This window comes from Oncorhynchus masou, chromosome 24 (assembly GCF_036934945.1).
Source record: "Oncorhynchus masou masou isolate Uvic2021 chromosome 24, UVic_Omas_1.1, whole genome shotgun sequence".
In the NCBI taxonomy this organism is placed as follows: Eukaryota; Metazoa; Chordata; class Actinopteri; order Salmoniformes; family Salmonidae; genus Oncorhynchus; species Oncorhynchus masou.
In genome coordinates, this window is record NC_088235.1 from 45,017,575 (window position 1) to 45,040,113 (window position 22,539).

Sequence of the window (22,539 nt, forward strand, 5' to 3'; positions counted from 1 at the left end):
ACTACAAGGTTGACTTTCACTACATTCAAGATGAGAAGACCGACCATTGTTTTTGAAATGGTTCTGTTTGGATGCACACACCTGTTAATAATGCAAATTGGAGAAAAGGCTTAAAGCATGAGAACTTAATTTACCACGTCAAACACCGGCACATTACAATTTTTTTATTCATAAAAACAACCTGACACACGATCCAAGCAAATTCAACACGGTTTGAAAAGAACTACAGAAACTAGGGCTTACCCCAATTTGTCAACTGTTTGGTCTAACGAGATTGTTTTAGTTGAGCAGTAACAAATACACTGCTCAAAATAAAGGGAACACTTAACACAGGTAACTCCAAGTCAATCACACTTCTGTGAAATCAAACTGTCCACTTAAGAAGCAACACTGACAATTTTCACATGCTGTTGTGCAGGTGGAAATTATAGGCAATTAGCAAGACACCCCCAATAAAGGAGTGGTTCTGCAGGTGGTGACCACAAACCACTTCTCAGTTCCTATGCTTCCTGGCTGATGCTTTGGTCACTTGATTGCTGGCGGTGCTTTCACTCCAGTGGTGGTATGAGACGGAGTCTACAACCCACACAAGTGGCTCAGGTAGTGCAGCTCATCCAGGATGGCACATCAATGCGAGCTGTGGCAAGAAGGTTTGCTGTGTCTGTCAGCGTAGTGTCCAGAGCATGGAGGCGCTACCAGGAGACAGGCCAGTACATCAGGAGGCCGTAGGAGGGCAACAACCCAGCAGCAAGACCGCTACCTCCGCCTTTGTGCAAGGAGGAGCACTGCCAGAGCCCTGCAAAATGACCTCAAGCAGGCCACAAATGTGCATGTGTCTGCTCAAACGGTCAGAAACAGACTCCATGAGGGTGGTATGAGGGCCCGACATCCACAGGTGGGGGTTGTGCTTACTACAGCCCAACACCGTGCAGGACGTTTGGCATTTGCCAGAGAACACCAAGATTGGCAAATTCGCCACTGGCGCCTTGTGCTCTTCACAGATGAAAGCAGGTTCACACTGAGCACGTGACAGTCTGGAGACGCCATGGAGAACGTTCTGCTGCCTGCAATATCCTCCAGCATGACCGGTTTGGCGGTGGGTCAGTCATGGTGTGGGGTGGCATTTCTTTGGAGGGCCGCACAGCTCTCCATGTGCTCGCCTGACTGCCATTAGGTACCGAGATGAGATCCTCAGACCCCTTGAGACCATATGCTGGTGCGGTTGGCCCTGGGTTCCTCCTAATGCAAGACAATGCTAGACCTCATGTGGCTGGAGTGTGTCAGCAGTTCCTGCAAGAGGAAGGTATTGATGCTATGGACTGGCCCGCCCGTTCCCCAGACCTGAATCCAATTGAGCACATCTGGGTCATCATGTCTCGCTCCATCCACCAACGCCACGTTGCACCACAGACTGTCCAGGAGTTGGCGGATGCTTTAGTCCAGGTCTGGGAGGAGATCCCTCAGGAGACCATCCGCCACCTCATCAGGAGCATGCTTAGGCATTGTTGGGAGGTCATACAGGCTCGTGGAGGCCACACACATTACTGAGCCTCATTTTGACTTTTCCCAGGACATTACATCAAAGTTTGATCAGCCTGAAGTGTGGTTTTCCACTTTAATTTTGAGTGTGACTCCAAATCCAAATGGGTTGATAAATTTGATTTCCATTGATAGTTGTGTGATTTTGTTGTCAGCACATTCAACTATGTAAAGAAAAAAGTATTTAATAAAAATATTTCATTCAGATCTAGGATGTGTTATTTTAGTGTTCCCTTTATTTTTTTGAGCAGTGTATATTTGCGCCCATCTCTGTGAACTAATCCATTGCGGAGGACTAGACAAAAGACAATTGATGCTTGATCTATAATGTGGTCAGAGGCTCCATATGGAGGGTTTGACGCAATTGCAAAGCCTCCAGGAGGCATGCAGGGCCAAATCAAGCACCGTACCACATCGCCATGTGCCTCCCAAATGTCACAATGCGGAGGGCTCTGTATAGGTCCGCATTAACATGATTGGTTGACGGTAGGTGGGGGCGGTACATCCATTAGAAAACACAATCCTTAACAGCTCTACACTATTCCGCCAAGCACAAGAAGTATGAATGCCCGGACTTCTGCTCAGGCGGCATCAATTTAAATTTTGAATGGCCAATGCAGATAGATGCACTTTTCTACTGAATGCGGTCTCTCCCGCCAATTTGTGCACATTCATTGTTTCACACCTTCGTGTCAAGTTTGCATTTGATTGTTAGTGTATATCAATTCCCCATTACATATTACCAGTAGTACATTTACCATTAATTCCTAATCTACAATGTTTGTTATTTTGGTTATGGTCATTTCTATGAATGCATTCAATGTTATTATTCTAGTCTTTTTGTTATTGTCTGGGTGGACTAATTGTTTTCAAAGTGCACAACCTATGCTACACTTGTGAGAAACAAGTTTATTTAATTTAATTTACGAGTTTCGTTAATTTAGCCATTGTCTTTTGTTTGGGGCGCTCCTGCCAGTGTTGAATAAGGACGTGCAAGCATAGAAGTTGGCCTATAGGCTAACTGGCCTAGGTGCAAATGTGAAATGTACCCATTTGGGGATTTGATAGTATTTCTGATTGGCTTAACACACCACCACTACTGACATGTGGAGCTTCTTAAAGTACCGTTTTCTTCACCTCAAAACAGCACGTTCGTGATGTCTGGTTTTACATCCATTGAGAACTACAATAGTTACTGAATGTATTTGACATGTTTTCCTGCCCTCTCCTTCCATTAACCACTCAGCATGAAAGGTTAAAACGCCATTCTCCGATCCAGTGGAAACACAAGAAGTAATCAGGTAGGCCCATTTTATCAGTGCTAGACTGATTTAGGTTCCGGTAATCATTTGGGGTGCTGGTACTGTTTATAATCTATAATTTGAACAGGAGCTCCATTTACGGCTCATCGCGGCATTTTGGCCTAAGAGCTGAAATACTCCCTTGAGCTGAGAGCGCTTCTCCAGTCTTCCACCATGTTCCCTGCAGGATGAGAGACATGTTGGCAACTAGAGCACGAGATGAGAGCAGTTACATAGGCAGCTGAACTAGATTAACTTTGCATTCTTTCAAAATGGAGAGTATTATAATTCAGTGGGAAGAGCGGAAGCACATACACACAAGCTCTGAGGCTGGCTGCATCTGAGTGTTGTAGTGTTGCTGCCGTGTGACAGTCAACACAGCAAAGTTCACCTCCTCCTACACCCCTCGTCCTGCACGGCGGGTAGAGGAGCAGTGTTCTGAGGGGTGGGGTGGTGTTGTGGGGACTCCAGGTCTAGATAATGATTCTGAAAACAAAGGACAAGGCAGCTCCAAGAGCCAAACCCAGAGACAGGAAGAACGCCATGATGGTCCCGGCCGTCTCCGCTTCGCGTTGTGCCACTTTCCTGTATGGAAATAGGAGGGACAAAACACATGACCAGGAGAAGAAAACAGGACTGTATACAAATGATGAACCAGTGCAATGTATTTTTCATCATGAGAAGACTGTGAAAGTACAGTGTTTCTCAACCTGTGTTACAGGAACCGGCAAGCTATGGTTCCCTTCTATGGAGTACCGCTTGCAAACTGACTATAATTAGTCAGCTTTCCAGCTAAGGAACCAGTCAGCAGTGCCGGTCCCTGATACAGAGGGTTGAGAACTCTGCTGTAGTTGTCACTGGCGATGGTCTTACTTTGGTCCAAAGCACATGCAGAGGCTGGCCAGGTATCCATTGCTGAAGGAGAAGAGGATAATGAAGACGATGTACCAGGCGTCGTGGGCGAACAGCACGGGCAGGTTGTTCCTGGGCTGGACGTTACACAGCATAAAGAGAGGCACAAAGACCACACGGAGACCCACCATGACGGGCAGGATGACGCTGTCCTTACCGGGCTGACAGGAAAAAGAGACATCGTACATCAACACATCGTACAGATGTCAACACATCGTACAGATCCACTCCAATCTTACACTGTATACCCTGTTTAAAACAGATCACTTATGAATGTGAACCCTGATCGCAATCACCTCTCTTCATACTGGATTTTGTCAACAAGAAAGTTGCTGGTCAGGTGTGTTGAAATGTCAGGTTGCTGAGGGTTTTATACACTTCCTGTGTAGCTTCAGTAATGTAAACTGAGGGGGGGGGGACAGTAGTGCAAGGTTATGTAGCCTGAGACAGAGCCACGCCCTGGATAAGATGGGGTCTGAAACCCACACACATTCAAATGAAAAGCTTAGACAAGGAGCCTGTGAACTCAGGGAATTCAGCAATGGCCTCCAAATGAAACCTTGAGTTACAGAATTCAGAGCAGGCAGGAGAAATAAACAACACACTATAAACTCAATTAGTTACATTATAATGAGGCCTACTATATGCTTCAGCACGAAGTGAGGCTAATAAAACACAGCACTGTAAAAAGGGATAGTGAAACATTTTCTCTGTGAAATCATTTAACTATTCCACCCGTGACCAAGCTTAATTGCATTAGATTATTTCAATTAGATTGGATAGCAGTAGGGCCTGGAGAATAGAACACCACAGAGCATTGAGTGGTGTGAGGCTGACTAGGGTTCAGGGCAGGTTTTCAGATGGGCTGGAGATTAGATTAATGAGGTACTCACAGCTGGCTAAGGGATGTTCTAGGGTCAGCAATGTGTTATCAAGGCTGTATCTCAATCTAATGGTTTAGATTGTCTGGCCAAAATATGTTGAATCACGGCATAATGGTAGCCATATTGTAGTCAAAGCAATTTCCTTTAATGTAAATTAGTCAGAATCACAGGAGGTTGGTGGCACCTTAATTGGGGAGGACGGGACTGATCTAAAGTAATCATAGGGGTCATGACGCGGAAGGGAGGGGGCGGAGGTAGAATTAAATAGAAACAGAACACCATCTAGATCTCTATGGGGAAACCTCTCAGCCAATGAATTACAGACTCCAGAGCTGGGAGCTGTTACAGCCCCAGTCATGAGATCTAGTTAAAAACAGGAAGCTACTCCAAATCAATAGGGGGTCTTTAATTTCAGGCGCAAATATAAAATAATCCAAAACAGACAACAAACAAAGATATATACCAGGTGACATCAGATCCAGAGGACATGAACAGAATTAGCAGAATTAGCAACTGCACGGTCTTGAGCTGTGCCATAAAAGGAGGACAATCCTACTAGTGTCTGGAAGTGCATTCCACAGCCGCCTGAACAGCGCAACGGATAGCCCTGTCAACCATAGTTTTTAGTTTGCTACGAGGCTGCTGAAGTTAGATGGAGGAGCAAAGGGTGCGTGTGGGGAAAAAAGAGTAGAATGAGGTCAGACAGGTACTTGGTTCCAGAGTTGTGGATACCTTGGTAGGAGTGTAGTCGGTGCGTGTGCATATGGAGAGCCCGTGGAGTGATGTGCTCGTGGGGGGTGTGGGTGAGGACACGTGCACCACAGTTCTGGAAATATTGTATCCTGTTTCAGAGCTTGGCAGATGCGCCAACAAACAGGGCGTTACAATAGTCCAGTTGGGATTAAATAAAAGGCGTGGATGAGTCGCTCAGATGCAGGATGTAATCCCATAGGTCGTAACCTGGTAATGTTCCGTAGATGGAAAAATTTGACTTTGGTCACACTCTTGATATCAGCCTCAAACGAGTGCCGACTGTCAAATATCACACCCAGGTTGCGGACCTCACTGGAGGGGAGGACCTTGACACCATGCCAAAGCAGCAGCTACTCTTCCTGGGGTCCAGCTAAATTAAGGCAGGTTATACTATTTTAAAACATTACAATACATTCCCAGATTTCACAACACACTGTGTGCCCTCAGGCCCCTACTCCACCACTACCACATATCTACAGTACTAAATCCATATGTATGTACAGTGTGTATGTGCCAATGTTTGTGTTGCGTCCCAGTCCCCGCTGTTCCATAAAGTGTTTTTTTAATCTGTTATTTTAAATCAAATTTTACTGCTTGCGTCAGTTACTTGATGTGGAATAGAGTTCCATGTAGTCATGGCTCTATGTAGTACTGTGTGCCTCCCATAGTCTGTTCTGGACTAGGGGGTGTCAGAGGAAGGCCCTAAAAATTGTCAAAGACCCCAGCCACAGACAGTTCTCTCTACTACCACATGGCAAGCGGTACCGGAGTGCCAAGTCTAGGACAAAATGGCTTCTCAACAGTTTTTACCCCCAAGCCATAAGACTCCTGAACAGGTAATCAAATAGCTACCCGGACTATTTGCATTGTGTGCCCCCAACCCCTCTTTTTACACTGCTGCTACTCTCTGTTTATCATATATGCATAGTCACTTTAACTATACATTCATGTACATACTACCTTAATTGGGCCGACCAACCAGTGCTCCCGCATATGGGCTAACCGGGCTATTTGCATTGTGTCCCAACTGCCAACCCATCTTTTACACTACTGCTGCTCTCTGTTCATCATATATGCATAGTCACTTTAACCATATCTACATGTACATACTACCTCAGTCAGCCTGACTAACTGGTGTCTGTATGTAGCCTCGCTACTTTTATAGCCTCGCTACTGTATATAGCCTGTTTTGTTACTGTTGTTTTATTTCATTACCTACCTTTTGTTCACCTAATACCTTTTTTTGCACTATTGGTTAGAGCCTGTAAGTAAGCATTTCACTGTAAGGTCTACCTACGCCTGTTGTATTCGGCGCACGTGACAAATACACTTTGATTTGATTTATCCCCATCTTAGCTACTACTGCATCAATATGTTTTGACCATGATAGTTTACAAATTAGTGTTACCCAAGTAGTTTAGTCATCTCAACTTGCTCAATTTCCACATGATTTATTACAATATTTAGTTGAGGTCTAGGGTTTTGAGTTGAGGTTTAGGTTTAGTGAGTGTTTTGTTCCAAATACAATGCTTTTAGTTTTAGAAATATTTAGGGCTAACTTATTCCTTGCCACCCACTCTAAAACTAACTGTAGCTCTTTGCTGAGTGTTGCTGTCATTTCAGTCTCTGTAGTAGCTGACGTGTATAGTGTTGAGTCATCCGCAAACATAGAAACTCTGGCTTTACTCAAAGTCAGTGGCATGTTGTTAGTAAAAATTGAAAAAAGCAAGGGGCCTAAACAGCTACCCTGGGAAATTCCTGATTCTAACTGGAATATATTAGATAGGCTTCCATTAAAGAACACCCTCTGTGTTCTGTTAGACAAATAACTCTTTATCCACATTATAGCAGCCATAACACATTTTTTTTAAAGAAGTTTACTAAGGGTTGGTAACAGGCTGATTACTTGATGAAATAGCCAAAGGAGGCTTTACTATTCTTGGGTAGCGGAATGACTTTAGCTTCCCTCCAGACCTGAGGGCACACATTCTCTAGTAGGCTTAAATTGAAGATGTGGCAAATAAGGAGTGGCAATATCGTCTGCTATTATCCTCAGTAATTTTCCATCTGGATTGTCAGACCCTGGTGGCTTGTCATTGTTGATAGACAACAATTTTTTCACCTCTTCCACACTGACTTTACACTGACTTTGTAGTGGCATTGGCAATGTCAGTGCTTGTGGAAACAGAGCTTTCTATGTTGTCAGCATAAAAGCGAAAGCCCTGTCTGTTTCCTCAAGATGTTCCCCAGTGGCAGCATTCAGATATAAAACATTAATAGCCCGAGGACAGAGCCTTGAGGGACTCCCTGTCAGACCACAACTGTCTGACCTACTAGGATGGCTACAAACTAGTAGCGATCAGTGAGATAGGACCTGAACCAGTCCAGGACAGTGTCTGACAGGCCCCAGAGGCAGTATTCATGAGGAGTTTATTGATGACCCTTACCAGGGCAGTCTCGGTGCTGTGTCTAGCTCTGTAAATCCGACTGGACAGGTGTCTCAGCATGATTTCACTCATACTCCCCAACAAGGTTTCCAACTATAATTCCATTCTATTCACTTTGATGGTGTGTGGAGGAGGGGTTACAACCCCTATAACGTCATGTAATCACCAGGCAGTAATCTGGATCAGATTTGGATTAACATTTTTGAGAAGTTAAGGTAGTTAAAGTATTTTTAAACAAAAGTGTTATGTCATTGTATGTTATACTGTTGTATGGGAATCATTAGCCTATCCTTCTCCTCTCCCTTTTAGATTGATGAGATGCCAAGACATTCTGATCTATGGCCCAGTGAAACGTCAAAGAAGTTGGCCAAGGGGAACAATTGGTCAGGCCAGGGGGAACCATTTTAAGGGAGCACAGATGTTGAGTAGGAATCTACACCAACAAGCCTTTGTCTGTTTGAGACGGTGTCAGTGGAACTAGTGCTCTGGGCCTCAAGACTCACCCACATACACACGGCCGTCAGACTCCTTCCTGCCCAGTCCATCACGTTGAAGAGCAGGAAACACGACACAGGGATGAAGTATGTATCTGTGGCGACAAAGGGACAATAAACCGCATGGTGAATAACAAGTCCACAGACTTAAAATCAATACTGGAACCTATTTGAGCAAAATCGCAAGGGCAGATGTTTGGCATTGTCCTTGCAATTTTTTTTATAGAGAGGATGAATGCTATGAGCCTGTATGCTGGTCACTCTCTTCACACACCATTTATACAGCAAAACACAGGTGAATAAAGACTTGTGTAATCATTTACAACATAAACGCTCCCTCAGCACACTCACCCCAGGCACCTCCATCGGCCATCGTGGATCTGACATCAACTGTGACTGCAGGAAAAGTTCCGATGGTGATGGTGAACACGAAGCACACAGAGAGGGCCATTACCCAGATCTACAAACACAGGACAACGTAAGTCCAACATAAGTGGGTGGTTTTAGGCCCCCCCACCAATTTCCTCACTTGGGAGGACCACTTAGTTGATATTATCTTTGTGCAGGTCCCTTGCCTGTTTAAAGATGGCAAACACAGATATCGTGGGCTTGGCTTCCTCCTCTGTCAGACTGACCACTGGCCTCTTCTCTGCTGGGCTGTCTGTCACACAACGCAAAAGTCTGTATGATTCCTCACATCCTCTTTTGTTGTTAGCTTTACACAGATAGAGATGCAAAATAAGCTAATTTAAAGAAGAACTGAGAATTAAATCAAGAAACATACATAAACAAGCAAACTATAGTTATACTATTATCCAGCGATCCCTGGGCTGAGTACACTACTACACACAAAAGGAGAAACACATTTCTCAATGGCTTCAGGTTTTATAAGCCGTGTCTTGTTACATGTCATTCCAGCTGCTGACTGTACCTTTTTTCAATAGGTTCATCTTGTTCTCCTCATCTCCGCCGGCTGGCTTGGATCCATTACTTTCCAGGTAGTACTGGAAAAATTCCTGCGATGTAGGGAGAGACTTTAAGACAATTCAGCACAATTGCCAACCCACATGATTTATTTATCCTTATTATACCAGGTACGTTGACTGATAACAACATCGTTGTTGTTTTTTACAGCAACAACCTGGGGAACAGTTACAGGGGGGGGAGAGGGGATGAAATGAGCCAATTGGAAGCCAGGTGGCTATGACGGTATGAGTGCCAGATTGGAAATTTAACCAGGACACCGGGGTTAACATCCCTACATATTATTCTTATCAGGTTACTGAATCTGTCCATATAGCTGAGTAGGAGGACACATTATGGATACAGGCCAGGGGGCTTTATAGTGCTACACCCTGCTAACGACTTCCCTCAGATAACCTTGTTGAGCCAATGACGACTTCCCAGACAAAGTATTTTGAGGTATGAGCATCCCATTAAGAAGACCAGATTAGTAGGGGTCAATGTTCTGTGTAGATTAGAGCAGCTATTCTAAACTGGTGGGTCGCAACCCAAATGGTTTTGAAGGGGTCGCAAGTTTTTTTAATGAAAAATACTCCAGTCTGAACTTAAACAACTAAAACCAGGTAGAAAGTGTGTAGAAATCATAATGATTTTATATTTTAACCTCAACTATATTTCTTGTGGTCTCAAACCAGTGAGCTTAACATTCTTCATCAAGAACATGGACAAAATTGAAGGACTGGAAATGAAAGGTGAGACTTGTTCCCTTGTCATATAATTGGTACATTTACTAGCATTAACCACAGTTTTCCAGATTGAAAAAAAAAACACAAAAAAAAAATCAACATGTGAATATTGGATTGAGGCAGACAACTTGGTTCAATTTGGGTCCCTGAGGACAAAATCAGTAGAGAGCCACTGGATTAGTGTGTTAGTTGGAGGTTTTACCATACTGGGCAGAGCGAGGTAGGACAGGATGGCCAAGAAGATGACCACGCACGCAGTGATGAAGTAGCCAAAGGCACTGTCCTGCAGGGCTGAGCCACCTACACACAGAACACAGGGTCATGACCAGGAAGTGCTTACTATCCTCATCCTGGAATAGAAGTTATGGACCTGCTGCGAGTGTTAGACATACTGGCCAGGGCACAGATCATAGAGAAGGCAGCGAAGGTTCCAGCGAGACCCTGTCCACTCATGATAGGTGCGGTGTAGGAGGCCGGCAGCATTGCAGCCAGGCCAAACAGACTGCCTTGCAGCACTGCCCCAAATGCTGGGTAGAGAGAGAGAGGGGGGAGAAAATTAAGTCAATTTAGAGAGAGAATGAGTGATTGTAGATGTTGGATAGAGGGAGTAATACATTTGAAGGCAAGAAAGGGAAAAAAACTTTATTGGAAGAAAAGGTCATGATATACTCAAAAGAGGAAGATCAAGAGAGGTAGGGTTGGCACATCACAGAGACATAAAGCAAAAACAAATGAGAACATCACAAGGGTTGTATTACATAAAACATTATTTCATTCACCCCCCTTCACAGGGGGAGTGAGCATATCAACATCAAAGTGTTCCAATTGGGTCACCCAGTCCTCCCCTCTGGCGGAACCTAAACAGCCGGAGAAGCTGCTCCTCATCAGGCACCAGGATCAAACCAACAGGAGAGCAAAATGGGGGTGAGCGTATCCTGTTTTACGTCCCATTTTAAACAAGCCAACTCTATAGTAGATGGTGTGAGTGGTGAATGAGTTGTGTGTGTGTGAGCTTGGTGTGTTAGGTATGAGGTAGGTTGGGGTCCACTTACAATTGATGCAGATGATTTTGATGATGGTGAGAGAGAAGAAGGGGAGAGGGCCCATGTCCACTTTGACCAGCACCGCCGTCAACAGAAACACCACCAGGATCACAGACAGGCAGCCGGCGATACGCCAATTCTGAGGAATCCTGGGGGAGAGGTGAGGTAAGAGTGAGAAAGGAGGATAAAAACAGATGACATTCCTACGACTACTTAGACCGAAGTGGAGGTCACCGATGGACGACAAGGGCTGAGAATCCCCAGGGACCACACAATACTTTGGTTCCAAATTGTGATTCTCACAATTCTATGTATTGTGATTCGATACTCATTTTATTGCTATTCAATGTTCCAAACATATTGCTCACCATATGTCTGCTGTAGAGGGACACGAGAGATCCATGAGAAAACGAGTTCTGATCAGTCATGGAAATAAGTGTTGAAAACAAATTGGCTCCCTATTTAAAAAGATGGAGAACAAGCTATGAAGGAAAAATAGTGGAGTTTTGGTGCAGGAACAGCCAACTAGCGCAAAAATATTTTTTTGTCAAAACGATACATTACTCAGGGTTGAAGTGAGAGGGCGTGGAGCGGCGTGGCCAATGTTGCATCGCAGACCAACATTTTGAGGCCCTTCTGTTGGCCGCAGTGGCAAAACGATGCAGTTTAAAAGCACATTTTCTGCAATTCTACACATCTTGCCATGGGGCTAGGGTTGGCGACCCCTATTGGCAAACCCCCCACCTCTAAACATTAAAAAAAATGAATCACAAAAAACAAGACGGCTAAAAAAGGACCGCTAGCATGAGCTTGTTGGAGCTGTGGCACAAAATCAGTGTGTGTGTGTGTGTGTGTGTGTGTGTGTGTGTGTGTGTGTGTGTGTGTGTGTGTGTGTGTGTGTGTGTGTATGGTGCATTTGTCCGACGCGCCAGATATCATGAAGGCCCCAGCTGCAGAGCATGCAACTGCTGTCCCAAGAACTGGACAATTATTCAATGATTTGCATTTTTGCCTAATCGTCCTCTCTTTAGACCTAGGCTTTTATACATTGCATGTAGGTTCTATAAATGGCTAATAATAGGCTATGGAAATAGGCCTACTGTACACCGTTTCTTTCATAAGCTTTGCTCAGCTGTAAGTTCTCTTTGGACTTTTCCCATCTTGATATTGTTTGCTCAATTTGTGATATTGTTTGACAATATTGGTCATTTAAAATAAAGCTGATGGAAAATCACCTAGAGACTGACTTTCACAATTGCTCCCATTTGAAAACTGCAACTTTAGGACAATAAACACTGTTAGAATAGCAAATTTGGGAAACACTTCAACTTGTCTTCATGCTTTTGACAGAATATTTTAAATTGGTTTGATTTGATTTTTGATTCGCAGCAAGGAGGATGCATGAATAATTTATTTTAGACTAAGCTTTGTTCAACTGTAAGGTTTTTTAAAACTACTAATTTGTTTTTTCTATTTTGCTAATGTTTGTTCTACCTTGCTCATTATTGTCAAACTTTGCTTTTGTCAAAGAATCCTCAATTTGCAGCAATTACAGCCTTGCAGACCTTTGGCATTCTAGTTGTCAATTTGTTGTGGTAATCTGAAGAGATTTCACCCTATGCTTCCTGAAGCACCTCCCACAAATTGGATTGATGGGCATTTCTTACGGTACCACACGGTCAAGCTGCTCCCACAACTGCTCAATAGGGTTGAGACCCGGTGACTGTGCTGGCCACTCCACTATAGACAGAATACCATCTGACTGCTTCTTCCCTAAATAGTTTTTGCATAGTTTGGAACTGTGCTTTGGGTTATTGTCCTGTTGTCGGAGGAAATTAGCTCCAATTAAGCACCGTTCACAGGGTATGGCATGGCATTGCAAAATGGAGTGATAGCCTTCCATCTTCAAGATCCCTTTTACCCTGTACATACAGTGGGGAGAACAAGTATTTGATACTGCCGATTTTGCAGGTTTTCCTACTTACAAAGCATGTAGAGGTCTGTAATTTTATCATAGGTACACTTCAACTGTGAGAGACGGAATCTAAAACAATAATCCAGAAAATCACATTGTATGATTTTTAATTAATTTGCATGACATAACTATTTGATCACCTACCAACCAGTAAGAATTCCGGCTCTCACAGACCTGTTAGTTTTTCTTTAAGAAGCCCTCCCGTTCTCCACTCATTACCTGTATTATCTGCACCTATTTGAACTCGTTACATGTATAAAAGACACCTGTCCACAGACTCAAACAGACTCCAACCCCTCCACAATGACCAAGACCAGAGAGCTGTGTAAGGACATCAGGGATAAAATTGTAGACGTGCACAAGGCTGGGATGGGCTACAGAACAATAGGCAAGCAGCTTGGTGAGAAGGCAACAACTGTTGGCGCAATTATTAGAAAATGGAAGAAGGTCAAGTTGACGGTCAATCACCCTCGGTCTGGGGCTCCATGCAAGATATCACCTCGTGGGACATCAATGATCATGAGGAAGGTGAGGGATCAGCCCAGAACTACACGGCAGGACCTGATCAATGACCTGAAGAGAGCTGGGACCACAGTCTCAAAGAAAACCATTAGTAACACACTACGCCATCATGGATTAAAATCCTGCAGCGAACGCAAGGTCCCCTTGCTTAAGCCAGCACATGTCCAGGCCCGTCTGAAGTTTGCCAATGACCATCTGGATGATCCAGAGGAGGAATGGGAGAAGGTCATGTGGTCTGATGAGACAAAAATAGAGCTTTTTGGTCTAAACTCCACTCGCCGTGTTTGGAGGAAGAAGAAGGACGAGTACAACCCCAAGAACACCATCGCAACCGTGAAGCATGGAGGTGGAAACATCATTCTTTGGGGATGCTTTTCTGCAAAGGGTACAGGACGACTGCACCGTATTGAGGGGAGGATGGATGGGGTTATGTATCGCATGATCTTGGCCAACAACCTCCTTCCCTCAGTAAGAGAATTGAAGATGGGTCGTGGCTGAGTCTTCCAGCATGACAATGACCCGAAACACACAGCCAGGGCAACTAAGGAGTGGATCCGAAAGAGGCATCTCAAGGTCCTGGAGTGGCCTAGCCAGGCTCCAGACCTGAACCCAATCGAAAATCTTTGGAGGGAGCTGAAAGTCCGTATTGCCCAGCGACAGCCTCGAAACCTGAATGATCTGTAGAATGTCTGTATGGAGGAGTAGGCTAAAATTGCTGCAGTGTGTGCAAACCTGGTCAAGAACTACAGGAAACACATGATCTCTGTAATTGCAAACAAAGGTTTCTGTACCAAATATTAAGTTCTGCTTTTCTGATGTATCAAATACTTATGTCATGCAATAAAATGCTAATTATTTACTTAAAAATCATACAATGTGATTTTCTGGATTTTTGTTTTAGATTCCGTCTCTCACAGTTGAAGTGTACCTATGATAAAAACATTACAGACCTCTCCATGCTTTGTAAGTAGGAAAACCTGCAAAATCGGCAGTGTATCAAATACCTGTTCTCCCCACTGTATATCCCACTTTACCACCACCAATGCACCCCCGGACCATCACATTTTCTCCACCATGCTTGACAGATGGCTTCAAGCACTCCTCCAGCATCTTTTCATTTTTCTGTGTCTTACGAATATTCTTCTTAGTGATCTGAACACCTCAAACTTAGATTTGTCTGTCCATAACACTTTTTTCTAATCTTCCTCCATCAAGTGTTTGTTCTTTTGCCCATCTTAATCTTTTATTTTTATGGGCCATTCTGAGATATGGCTTTATCTTTGTAACTCTGCCTAGAAGGCCAGCATCCCAGAGTCGCCTCTTCACTGTTGATGTTGAGACTGGTGTTTTGCAGGCACTATTTAATGAAGCTGCCAGTTGAGGACTTGTGAGACATCTGTTTCTCAGACTAGACACTCTAATGTACTTGTCCTCTTGCTTAGCTGTGCACCGGGGACTCCCACTCCTCTTTCTATTCTGGTTAGAGTCAGTTTTCTCTGTTCTGTGAAGTGAGTAGTACACAGCATTGTACCAGATCTTCAGTTTCTTTGCCATTTCTCGCATGGAATAGCCTTAATTTCTCAGAATAAGAATAGACTGATGAGTTTCGGGAGAAAGTTATTTGTTTTTTGCCATTTTGAGCCTGTAAATCGAACCCACAAATGCTGATTCTCCAAATACTCAACTAGTCCAAAAAAGGACAGTTTTTCAACTGTGCTAACATAATTGCAAAAGGGATTTCTAATGATCAATTAGCTTTTTACTGATAAACTGATAAAACTAGATTAGCTAACACAACATGACATTAGAACACAGGAGTGATGGTACAGACAGTACCAGCCAAAAGTTCAGACACCTAGTCATTCCACGGTTTTTCTTGAAAACTATGAAATAACCCATATGGAATCATGTAGTAACCAAAAGTGTTAAACAAATCAAAATATATTTAAATTTGAGATTCTTCAAAGTTGCCACCCTTTGCCTTGATGACAGCTTTGCACACACTTGGCATTCTCTCAACCAGCTTCATGAGGTATTCACCTGCAATGCATTTCAATTAACAGGTGTGCCTTGTTAAAAGAAAATGTGTGGAATTTCTTTCCTTCTTAATGTGTTTGAGCCAATTAGTTGTGTTGTGACAAGGTAGGGGTGGTATACAGAAGATATCCCTATTTGATAAAAGACCAAGTCCATATTATGGCAACAACAGCTTAAATAAGCAAAGAGAAACATCCATTACTTTAAGACATGAAGGTCAGTCAATCCGTAACATTTCAAGAACTTCGAAAGTTTCTTCAAGTGCAGTCGCAAAAACCATCAAGCGCTATGATGAAACTGGCTCTCATGAGGACCGCCACAGGAAAGGAAGACCCAGAGTTACCTCTGCTGCAGATGATAAGTTCATTAGAGTTAACAGCCTCAGAAATTGCAGACTGAATAAATTATTCAGAGTTCATGTAACATACACATCTCAACATCAACTTTTCAGAGGAGACTGCATGATCAAGCCTTCATGGTCGAAGTGGCAAAGAAACCCCTACTAAAAGGACACCAATAATAAGAAGAGACTTGCTTGGGCCAAGAAACACGGGCAATGGACATTAAACTGATGGAAATCTGTGATTTTTGGTACCAACCGCCATGTCTTTGTGAGACACAGAGTAGGTGAACGGATGATCCCTGCATGTGTAGTTCCCACCATGAAGCATGGAGGAGGTGTGATGGTGCTTTGCTGGTGACACTGTCTGATTGATTTAGAATTCAAGGCATACTTAACCAGCATGGCTACCAAAGCATTCTGCAGCGATACGCCATCCCATTTGGTTTGCCCTTAGGACTATAATTTGTTTTTCCACAGGACAATGATCCAACAAATCAAATTTATTTCTATAGCCCTTCGTACATAAGCTGATATCTCAAAGTGCTGTACAGAGCCCCAGCCTAAAACCCCAAACAGCAAGCAATGCAGGTGTAGAAGTACAGTGGCTAGGAAAAAACTCCAGAGAAAGGCCAAAACCTAGGAAGAAACCTAGAGAGGAACCAGGCTATGTGGGGTGGCCAGTCTTCTTCTGGCTGTGCCGGGTAGAGATTATAACAGAACATGGCCAAGATGTTCAAAGATGTTCAACACAGCTCCATGCTGTGTAAGGGCTATTTGACCATGAAGGAGAGTGATTGAGTGATTCATCAGATGACCTGGAATCCACAATCACCCGACCTCAACCCAATTAAGATGGTTTGGGATGGGTTGGACCGCAGAGTGAAGGAAAAGCAGCCAACAAGTGCTCAGAATATGTGGGAAGTCCTTCAAGACTGTTGGAAAAGCATTCCCGGTGAAGCTGGTTGAGAGAATGCCAAGAGTGTGCAAAGATATCATCATGGCTAATTTGAAGAATCTCAAATATATTTTGATTTGTTTAACAATTTTTTGGTTACTACATGTATTATTTCATAGCTTTGATGTCATCACTATTATTCTACAATGTAGAAAATAGTCAAATAAAGAAAAACCCTTGAATGAGTAGGTGTGTCCAAATTTTTGACTGGTACTGTATATAGGTCCATTATATTTTCCACATACTAAATCTGGTTTTAGTGATTTTAAGATAATACTGAACCTTTTACATCCCAAAAATGATACTGTTTGGACATAAGCTCTGCCGCCAAATACTTTGGCGGCCCATAAAAGACTTTTCATGCAGACAAAAACCTTGATTAGCAGAGATAAGTTAGGTTTACATGAGGCACCATTCAAGGTTAGGGAGAGAACTATGGTTGTTTAGGGGACTGTGATGAAAATGCATTGAGTGAGGATAAAGGGACATGTAAACAGGCAGGGATTGAGGATACAAGTGGGGTATCAATTCAATGTGCTTGTAAGATGAATGAGGTGTGGTTTGAAGTGAGTCCTGGAGGTTACAGTAGGTTATAGTGACCATTAGTTCTAACTATACCTCTGGTGGATGAAGGAGTTGAGGCAGGTGAAGATGAGCAGGGGCACCATGGCGCACAGGGTCATCACGTTGTTGAACTTGGACTCCAGGATGCTCCTCGTGTCTCCCTCCACCACTGTGGTGTTGGCTGTCAGAATGGCTGAGTCCTCAACGGCCGGGTCCTTCAGTCGGTTGGTGAAGTACTAAAGAGAAGAGAGAGACTTGGGGGTCAGCTCGTGACCAAAACTAATGAGAGTCAATGTTTTCATAATGCTAGCCTGCTGTCCAGGGCCAGTGCAGGGATTAAGGATATTGCTAAAAGTTTGAACTCCCCCTGTGATGAACCAGGGGTTTGTAGCTGTTTACAAAAGTGGTCTCAATAAACATGTCCTCCCTCGAGGCAGCTCCAGAAGCTCCCTTTGGTTAGAGTAGGTGTATTATTTAAGACCAGTTCTATTACCCTTTTAAAGAAATAGGAACTCAGGCTGTGTGCCTTAACAGCATACTGTTCTACTAGACTACAGCTCCAAGTCTGATTTCTCATGGTTATCTGTTAAGGGAATTTTTATTAATGATGACTAATTATGTATACATTTCAATCAGGACTGACTAGTCCAAATGCTATTATGTACTGTACATATATGAATTCTCTCTTGCTCCCATTCCCAATTGTATATAATATAGTCAGGAGTTTAGAACAGTGCCTTGGTACAAATGAATGAACTATCTCTAGACGGTCTAGAATGCTATCTACACTGATGAATTGACCTTGGCTACAGGCGAGGAGGGAAGGCTCGAGAACTATAGGGCCTCTCTACCGGTGTCATGAAGAGATAGACCATTTAGAAAACGCTGACGTCATTTTCAGTTTATAACCTGTGGAAAAATGTGTATATACCAGTACTCTCTTGAATTAAACGCTGTTACCTGACTTTTAAGACCGGGGCTCTGTAAATTCTTATAAAAATATTGGGTCTTACAATCCCATAGAATGCATTGACAGAGTAATTAATTCTGATTGGGAAACAATACAGAGGAATTTAGAATTCCTTTAACATTATCATAAGGAAACAGTTGTAGAAGAATGAAGAACAGTTACCATGGTTGCAGTCATGAAGAAATTCCATGGCAGGAGGGTTCCCAAGCCAAGGATGAAAAAAATGATCCACACTGCATTATACCTGACAAAAACAAATTTACACCAGTAATGTTAGTACAGTGGGGCAAAAAAGTATTTAGTCAGCCACTAATTGTGCAAGTTCTCCCACTTAAAAAGATGAGAGAGGCCTGTAATTTTCATCATAGGTACACTTCAACTATGACAGACAAAATGAGAAAAAACAATCCAGAAAATCACATTGTAGGATTTTTTATGAATTTATTTGCAAATTATGGTGGAAAAGAAGTATTTGGTCAATAACAAAAGTTTCTCAATACTTTGTTATATACCCTTTGTTGGCAATGACAGAGGTCAAACGTTTTCTGTAAGTCTTCACAAGGTCTTCACACACTGTTGCTGGTATTTTGGCCCATTCCTCCATGTAGATCTCCTCTAGAGCAGTGATGTTTTGGGGCTGTTGCTGGGCAACACGGACATTCAACTCCCTCCAAAGATTTTCTATGGGGTTGAGATCTGGAGACTGGCTAGGACCCTCCAGGACCTTGAAATACTTCTTACGAAGCCACTCCTTCGTTGCCCGGGCGGTGTGTTTGGGATCATTGTCATGCTGAAAGACCCAGCAACGTTTCATCTTCAATGCCCTTGCTGATGGAAGGAGGTTTTCACTCAAAATCTCACGATACATGGCCCCATTCATTCTTTCCTTTACACGGATCAGTCGTCCTGGTCCCTTTGCAGAAAAACAGCCCCAAAGCATGATGTTTCCAGACCCATGCTTCACAGTAGGTATGGTGTTCTTTGGATGCAACTCAGCATTCTTTGTCCTCCAAACACGACGAGTTGAGTTTTTACCAAAAAGTTATATTTTGGTTTCATCTGACCATATGACATTCTCCCAATCTTCTTCTGGATCATCCAAATGCTTTCTAGCAAACTTCAGACGGGCCTGGACATGTACTGGCTTAAGCAGGGGGACACGTCTGGCACTGCAGGATTTGAGTCCCTGGCGGCGTAGTGTGTTACTGATGATAGGCTTTGTTACTTTGGTCCCAGCTCTCTGCAGGTCATTCACTAGGTCCCCCCGTGTGGTTCTGGGATTTTTGCTCACCGTTCTTGTGATCATTTTGACCCCACGGGGTGAGATCTTGCGTGGAGCCCCAGATCGAGGGAGATTATCAGTGGTCTTGTATGTCTTCCATTTCCTAATAATTGCTCCCACAGTTGATTTCTTCAAACCAAGCTGCTTACCTATTGCAGATTCAGTCTTCCCAGCCCGGTGCAAGTCTACAATTTTGTATCTGATGCTCTTTGACAGCTCTTTGGTCTTGGCCATAGTGGAGTTTCGAGTGTGACTGTTTGAGGTTGTGACAGGTGTCTTTTATACTGATAACAAGTTCAAACAGGTGCCATTAATACAGGTAACAAGTGGAGGACAGAGGAGAGGAGCCTCTTAAAGAAGAAGTTACAGATCTGTGAGAGCCAGAAATCTTGCTTGTTTGTAGGTGACCAAATACTTATTTTCCACCATAATTTGCAAATAAATTCATTAAAAGTCCTACAATGTGATTTTCTGGATTTTCTTTCTTATTTTGTATGTCATAGTTGAAGTGTACCTATGATGAAAATTACAGGCCTCCCTCATCTTTTTAAGTTGAAGAACTTGCACAATTGGTGGCTGACTAAATACACTTTTTTGCCCCACTCTATATGTATACCAGTTGTATCCATAAAATACATATCCACATAGCATTGAATGATTGCAGGCAGAAGCAAAAAGTTCTAAGTCAATGCACTCACTTGTCCCGTGGAGCGTTGATGGCCGTCATTTTCCTGAAGTATTGCAGGAACCAACTCTTTATACCAAATGTGGCACGGCTTCTGAAAACGAGACATTTTCATAAATTTTTTCTTTATTTTTTCTTTATTTAACCAGGCAAGTCAGTTAATTCTTATTTTCAATGACGGCCTAGGAACAGTGGGTTAACTGCCTGTTCAGGGGCAGAATGACAAATTTGTACTTTGTCAGCTCGGGGACATGAACTTGCAACCTTTCGGTTACTAGTCCAACACTCTAGCCACTAGGCTACCCTGCCGCCCCAAAATGCCGCCCCAAAATGCATTGTTATATTTTCATAACTTTTCCACATCGTATCTCCAATAATTGATTTACATTTCATTCCACAGGTTCATCACCAGCCAGCTACTATTCAATTTCAGGTGCCATAGAAATACCAGTGGTTATAACAGCTGACATTAAACCAAACCACAAAGTAGCCTATGCAGCTCCAGCATTTCATAATATGATTTTAAAAAAGCCAGAAGACGACCTTCAAAACCTTATCAAGCACAATACTGTCATCAACAAACCAAAACATTGTAGCCAAATATGCACATAACTCAAATGTATCATACAAGCCAGCCACAGATTCAGTGTACTGTAATCAGCACTATTTTCTTCTGAGAAACATTTATTTTGAATTACACTTGGTTAGAGAAGTGCAGGGTTAGCCTAAATCCAATATTTGATTTACTGAAAGGGTGGAACTATGAACAGAATTTCATTTTATACATGGAAGAAAAAGCTGGTTAAGAGGTGGTCTCCAAATAACATCCAAACGTCCTTCCTTGAGTCCCTCTTAAACAAAAAGCCAAAGTTCACTGTGCACACATATGGCTGTGCAGAACTCCAAGCATCCCAACAGCCCAAACAGGTTTAGGCTATCTCACAATGCATCTCATAAGCATTGCCATAAGTTATGGATACCATTAAGGAACAGACTAAGCCTCTTTAGATGAAAATGTGCCTAATAGATAATGGAGTTGTCATGAGGAACTGGTCATGGGAATGCACTGTCATTGATTAAGAGTATTGAATGCAGCTCATTGTGAGTGTTCTACACTGGCCAGTACTTTAGAATGTCTCACTGGGATCACATGGGAACCCACAAGCCACTGGACTGTGTGTAATGTAAGCTATACATGTGAGCATACTTATTGTTAGGGACCATTGTAGAGGAAGACAAACACAGTAATGGGTCTGCTGCTGCGTTTAATTATGATGTTACCAAGTGGATTCTCATCGTGTGCTTGGTTCTCAGAGAATGTGGTCTCCAAGGTTGTGAACAGTACAGCGGTGCACCCTAGATTTTTTATTTTGGCTCTTATTTTGCTTAACCCCTAGAGTCAAAATTGAATTAGCATAATAAAAACATCCACCTGTTTAAGCTGTTTGTTGCATGGTATGCATCTCAATCCACCACGTCCACTGATGCTAGCCATCCCCACTTATGGTGAAAGGTGGCAGAGCTAAAGCAGTGTTTGTAAGACCATTAGACATCCTGAAAAATCAGTCTTCTCACGAATGTCTGGCCTACAAAACACTATATTTTTGTTCAAATGCAACAATTTCAAAATTTTTACTGAGTTACAGTTCATATCAAATTCAGTCAATTTAAATGAATTCATTAGGCCCAAATCTATTGATTAGAGCGTTGGACTAGTAACCGGAAGGTTGCAAGTTCAAACCCCCCGAGCTGACAAGGTACAAATCTGTCGTTCTGCCCACTGTTCCTCGGCCGTCATTGAAAATAAGAATTTGTTCTTAACTGACTTGCCTAGTTAAATAAAGGTAAAATAAAAAAATAAAAATGTCACATGACTTGGAATACAGATATCTTACAAAAAAGGCAGGGGCGTTGATCAGAAAAACAGTCAGTATCTGGTGTGACCACCATTTGTCTCATGCAGCACGAAACATCTCCTTCACATATAGTTGATCAGGTTGTTGATTGCGGTCTGAGCCAATGACACTTCATTGGTGCCACTCAAAAGAATATATGCGAAAATTATTTCCAAGATGTGTACTTTCCGTTTTTTTGTACTCACTACCTTGTTTAAAATCACTTGCG

The 22,539-nt window shown here is 42.9% G+C and overlaps 1 protein-coding gene across 6 annotated transcripts in view; it reads right to left on the reverse strand.

The window, feature by feature from the left end:
• Positions 1 to 149: 149 nt before the first annotated feature.
• LOC135512245 (equilibrative nucleoside transporter 1-like) overlaps positions 150 to 22,539 on the reverse strand; it is a 64,699-nt gene continuing 42,309 nt past the window's right edge. For 4 of the 6 annotated variants that reach the window (XM_064934060.1, XM_064934065.1, XM_064934062.1 and 1 more), the window contains 12 exons: positions 20,429 to 20,509; positions 18,611 to 18,692; positions 17,533 to 17,714; positions 11,092 to 11,231; positions 10,432 to 10,566; positions 10,242 to 10,339; positions 9,262 to 9,346; positions 8,906 to 8,991; positions 8,682 to 8,790; positions 8,340 to 8,425; positions 3,714 to 3,913; positions 150 to 3,425 (listed from right to left, as the gene is read on the reverse strand). In XM_064934060.1, the coding sequence (XP_064790132.1) occupies positions 3,314 to 3,425; positions 3,714 to 3,913; positions 8,340 to 8,425; positions 8,682 to 8,790; positions 8,906 to 8,991; positions 9,262 to 9,346; positions 10,242 to 10,339; positions 10,432 to 10,566; positions 11,092 to 11,231; positions 17,533 to 17,714; positions 18,611 to 18,692; positions 20,429 to 20,509 (1,396 nt within the window). In that variant the 3' untranslated portion in view covers positions 150 to 3,313. The remainder of the gene's footprint in view (positions 3,426 to 3,713; positions 3,914 to 8,339; positions 8,426 to 8,681; positions 8,791 to 8,905; positions 8,992 to 9,261; positions 9,347 to 10,241; positions 10,340 to 10,431; positions 10,567 to 11,091; positions 11,232 to 17,532; positions 17,715 to 18,610; positions 18,693 to 20,428; positions 20,510 to 22,539) is intronic. The other 2 variants (XM_064934061.1, XM_064934066.1) reach the window with 1 other exon arrangement.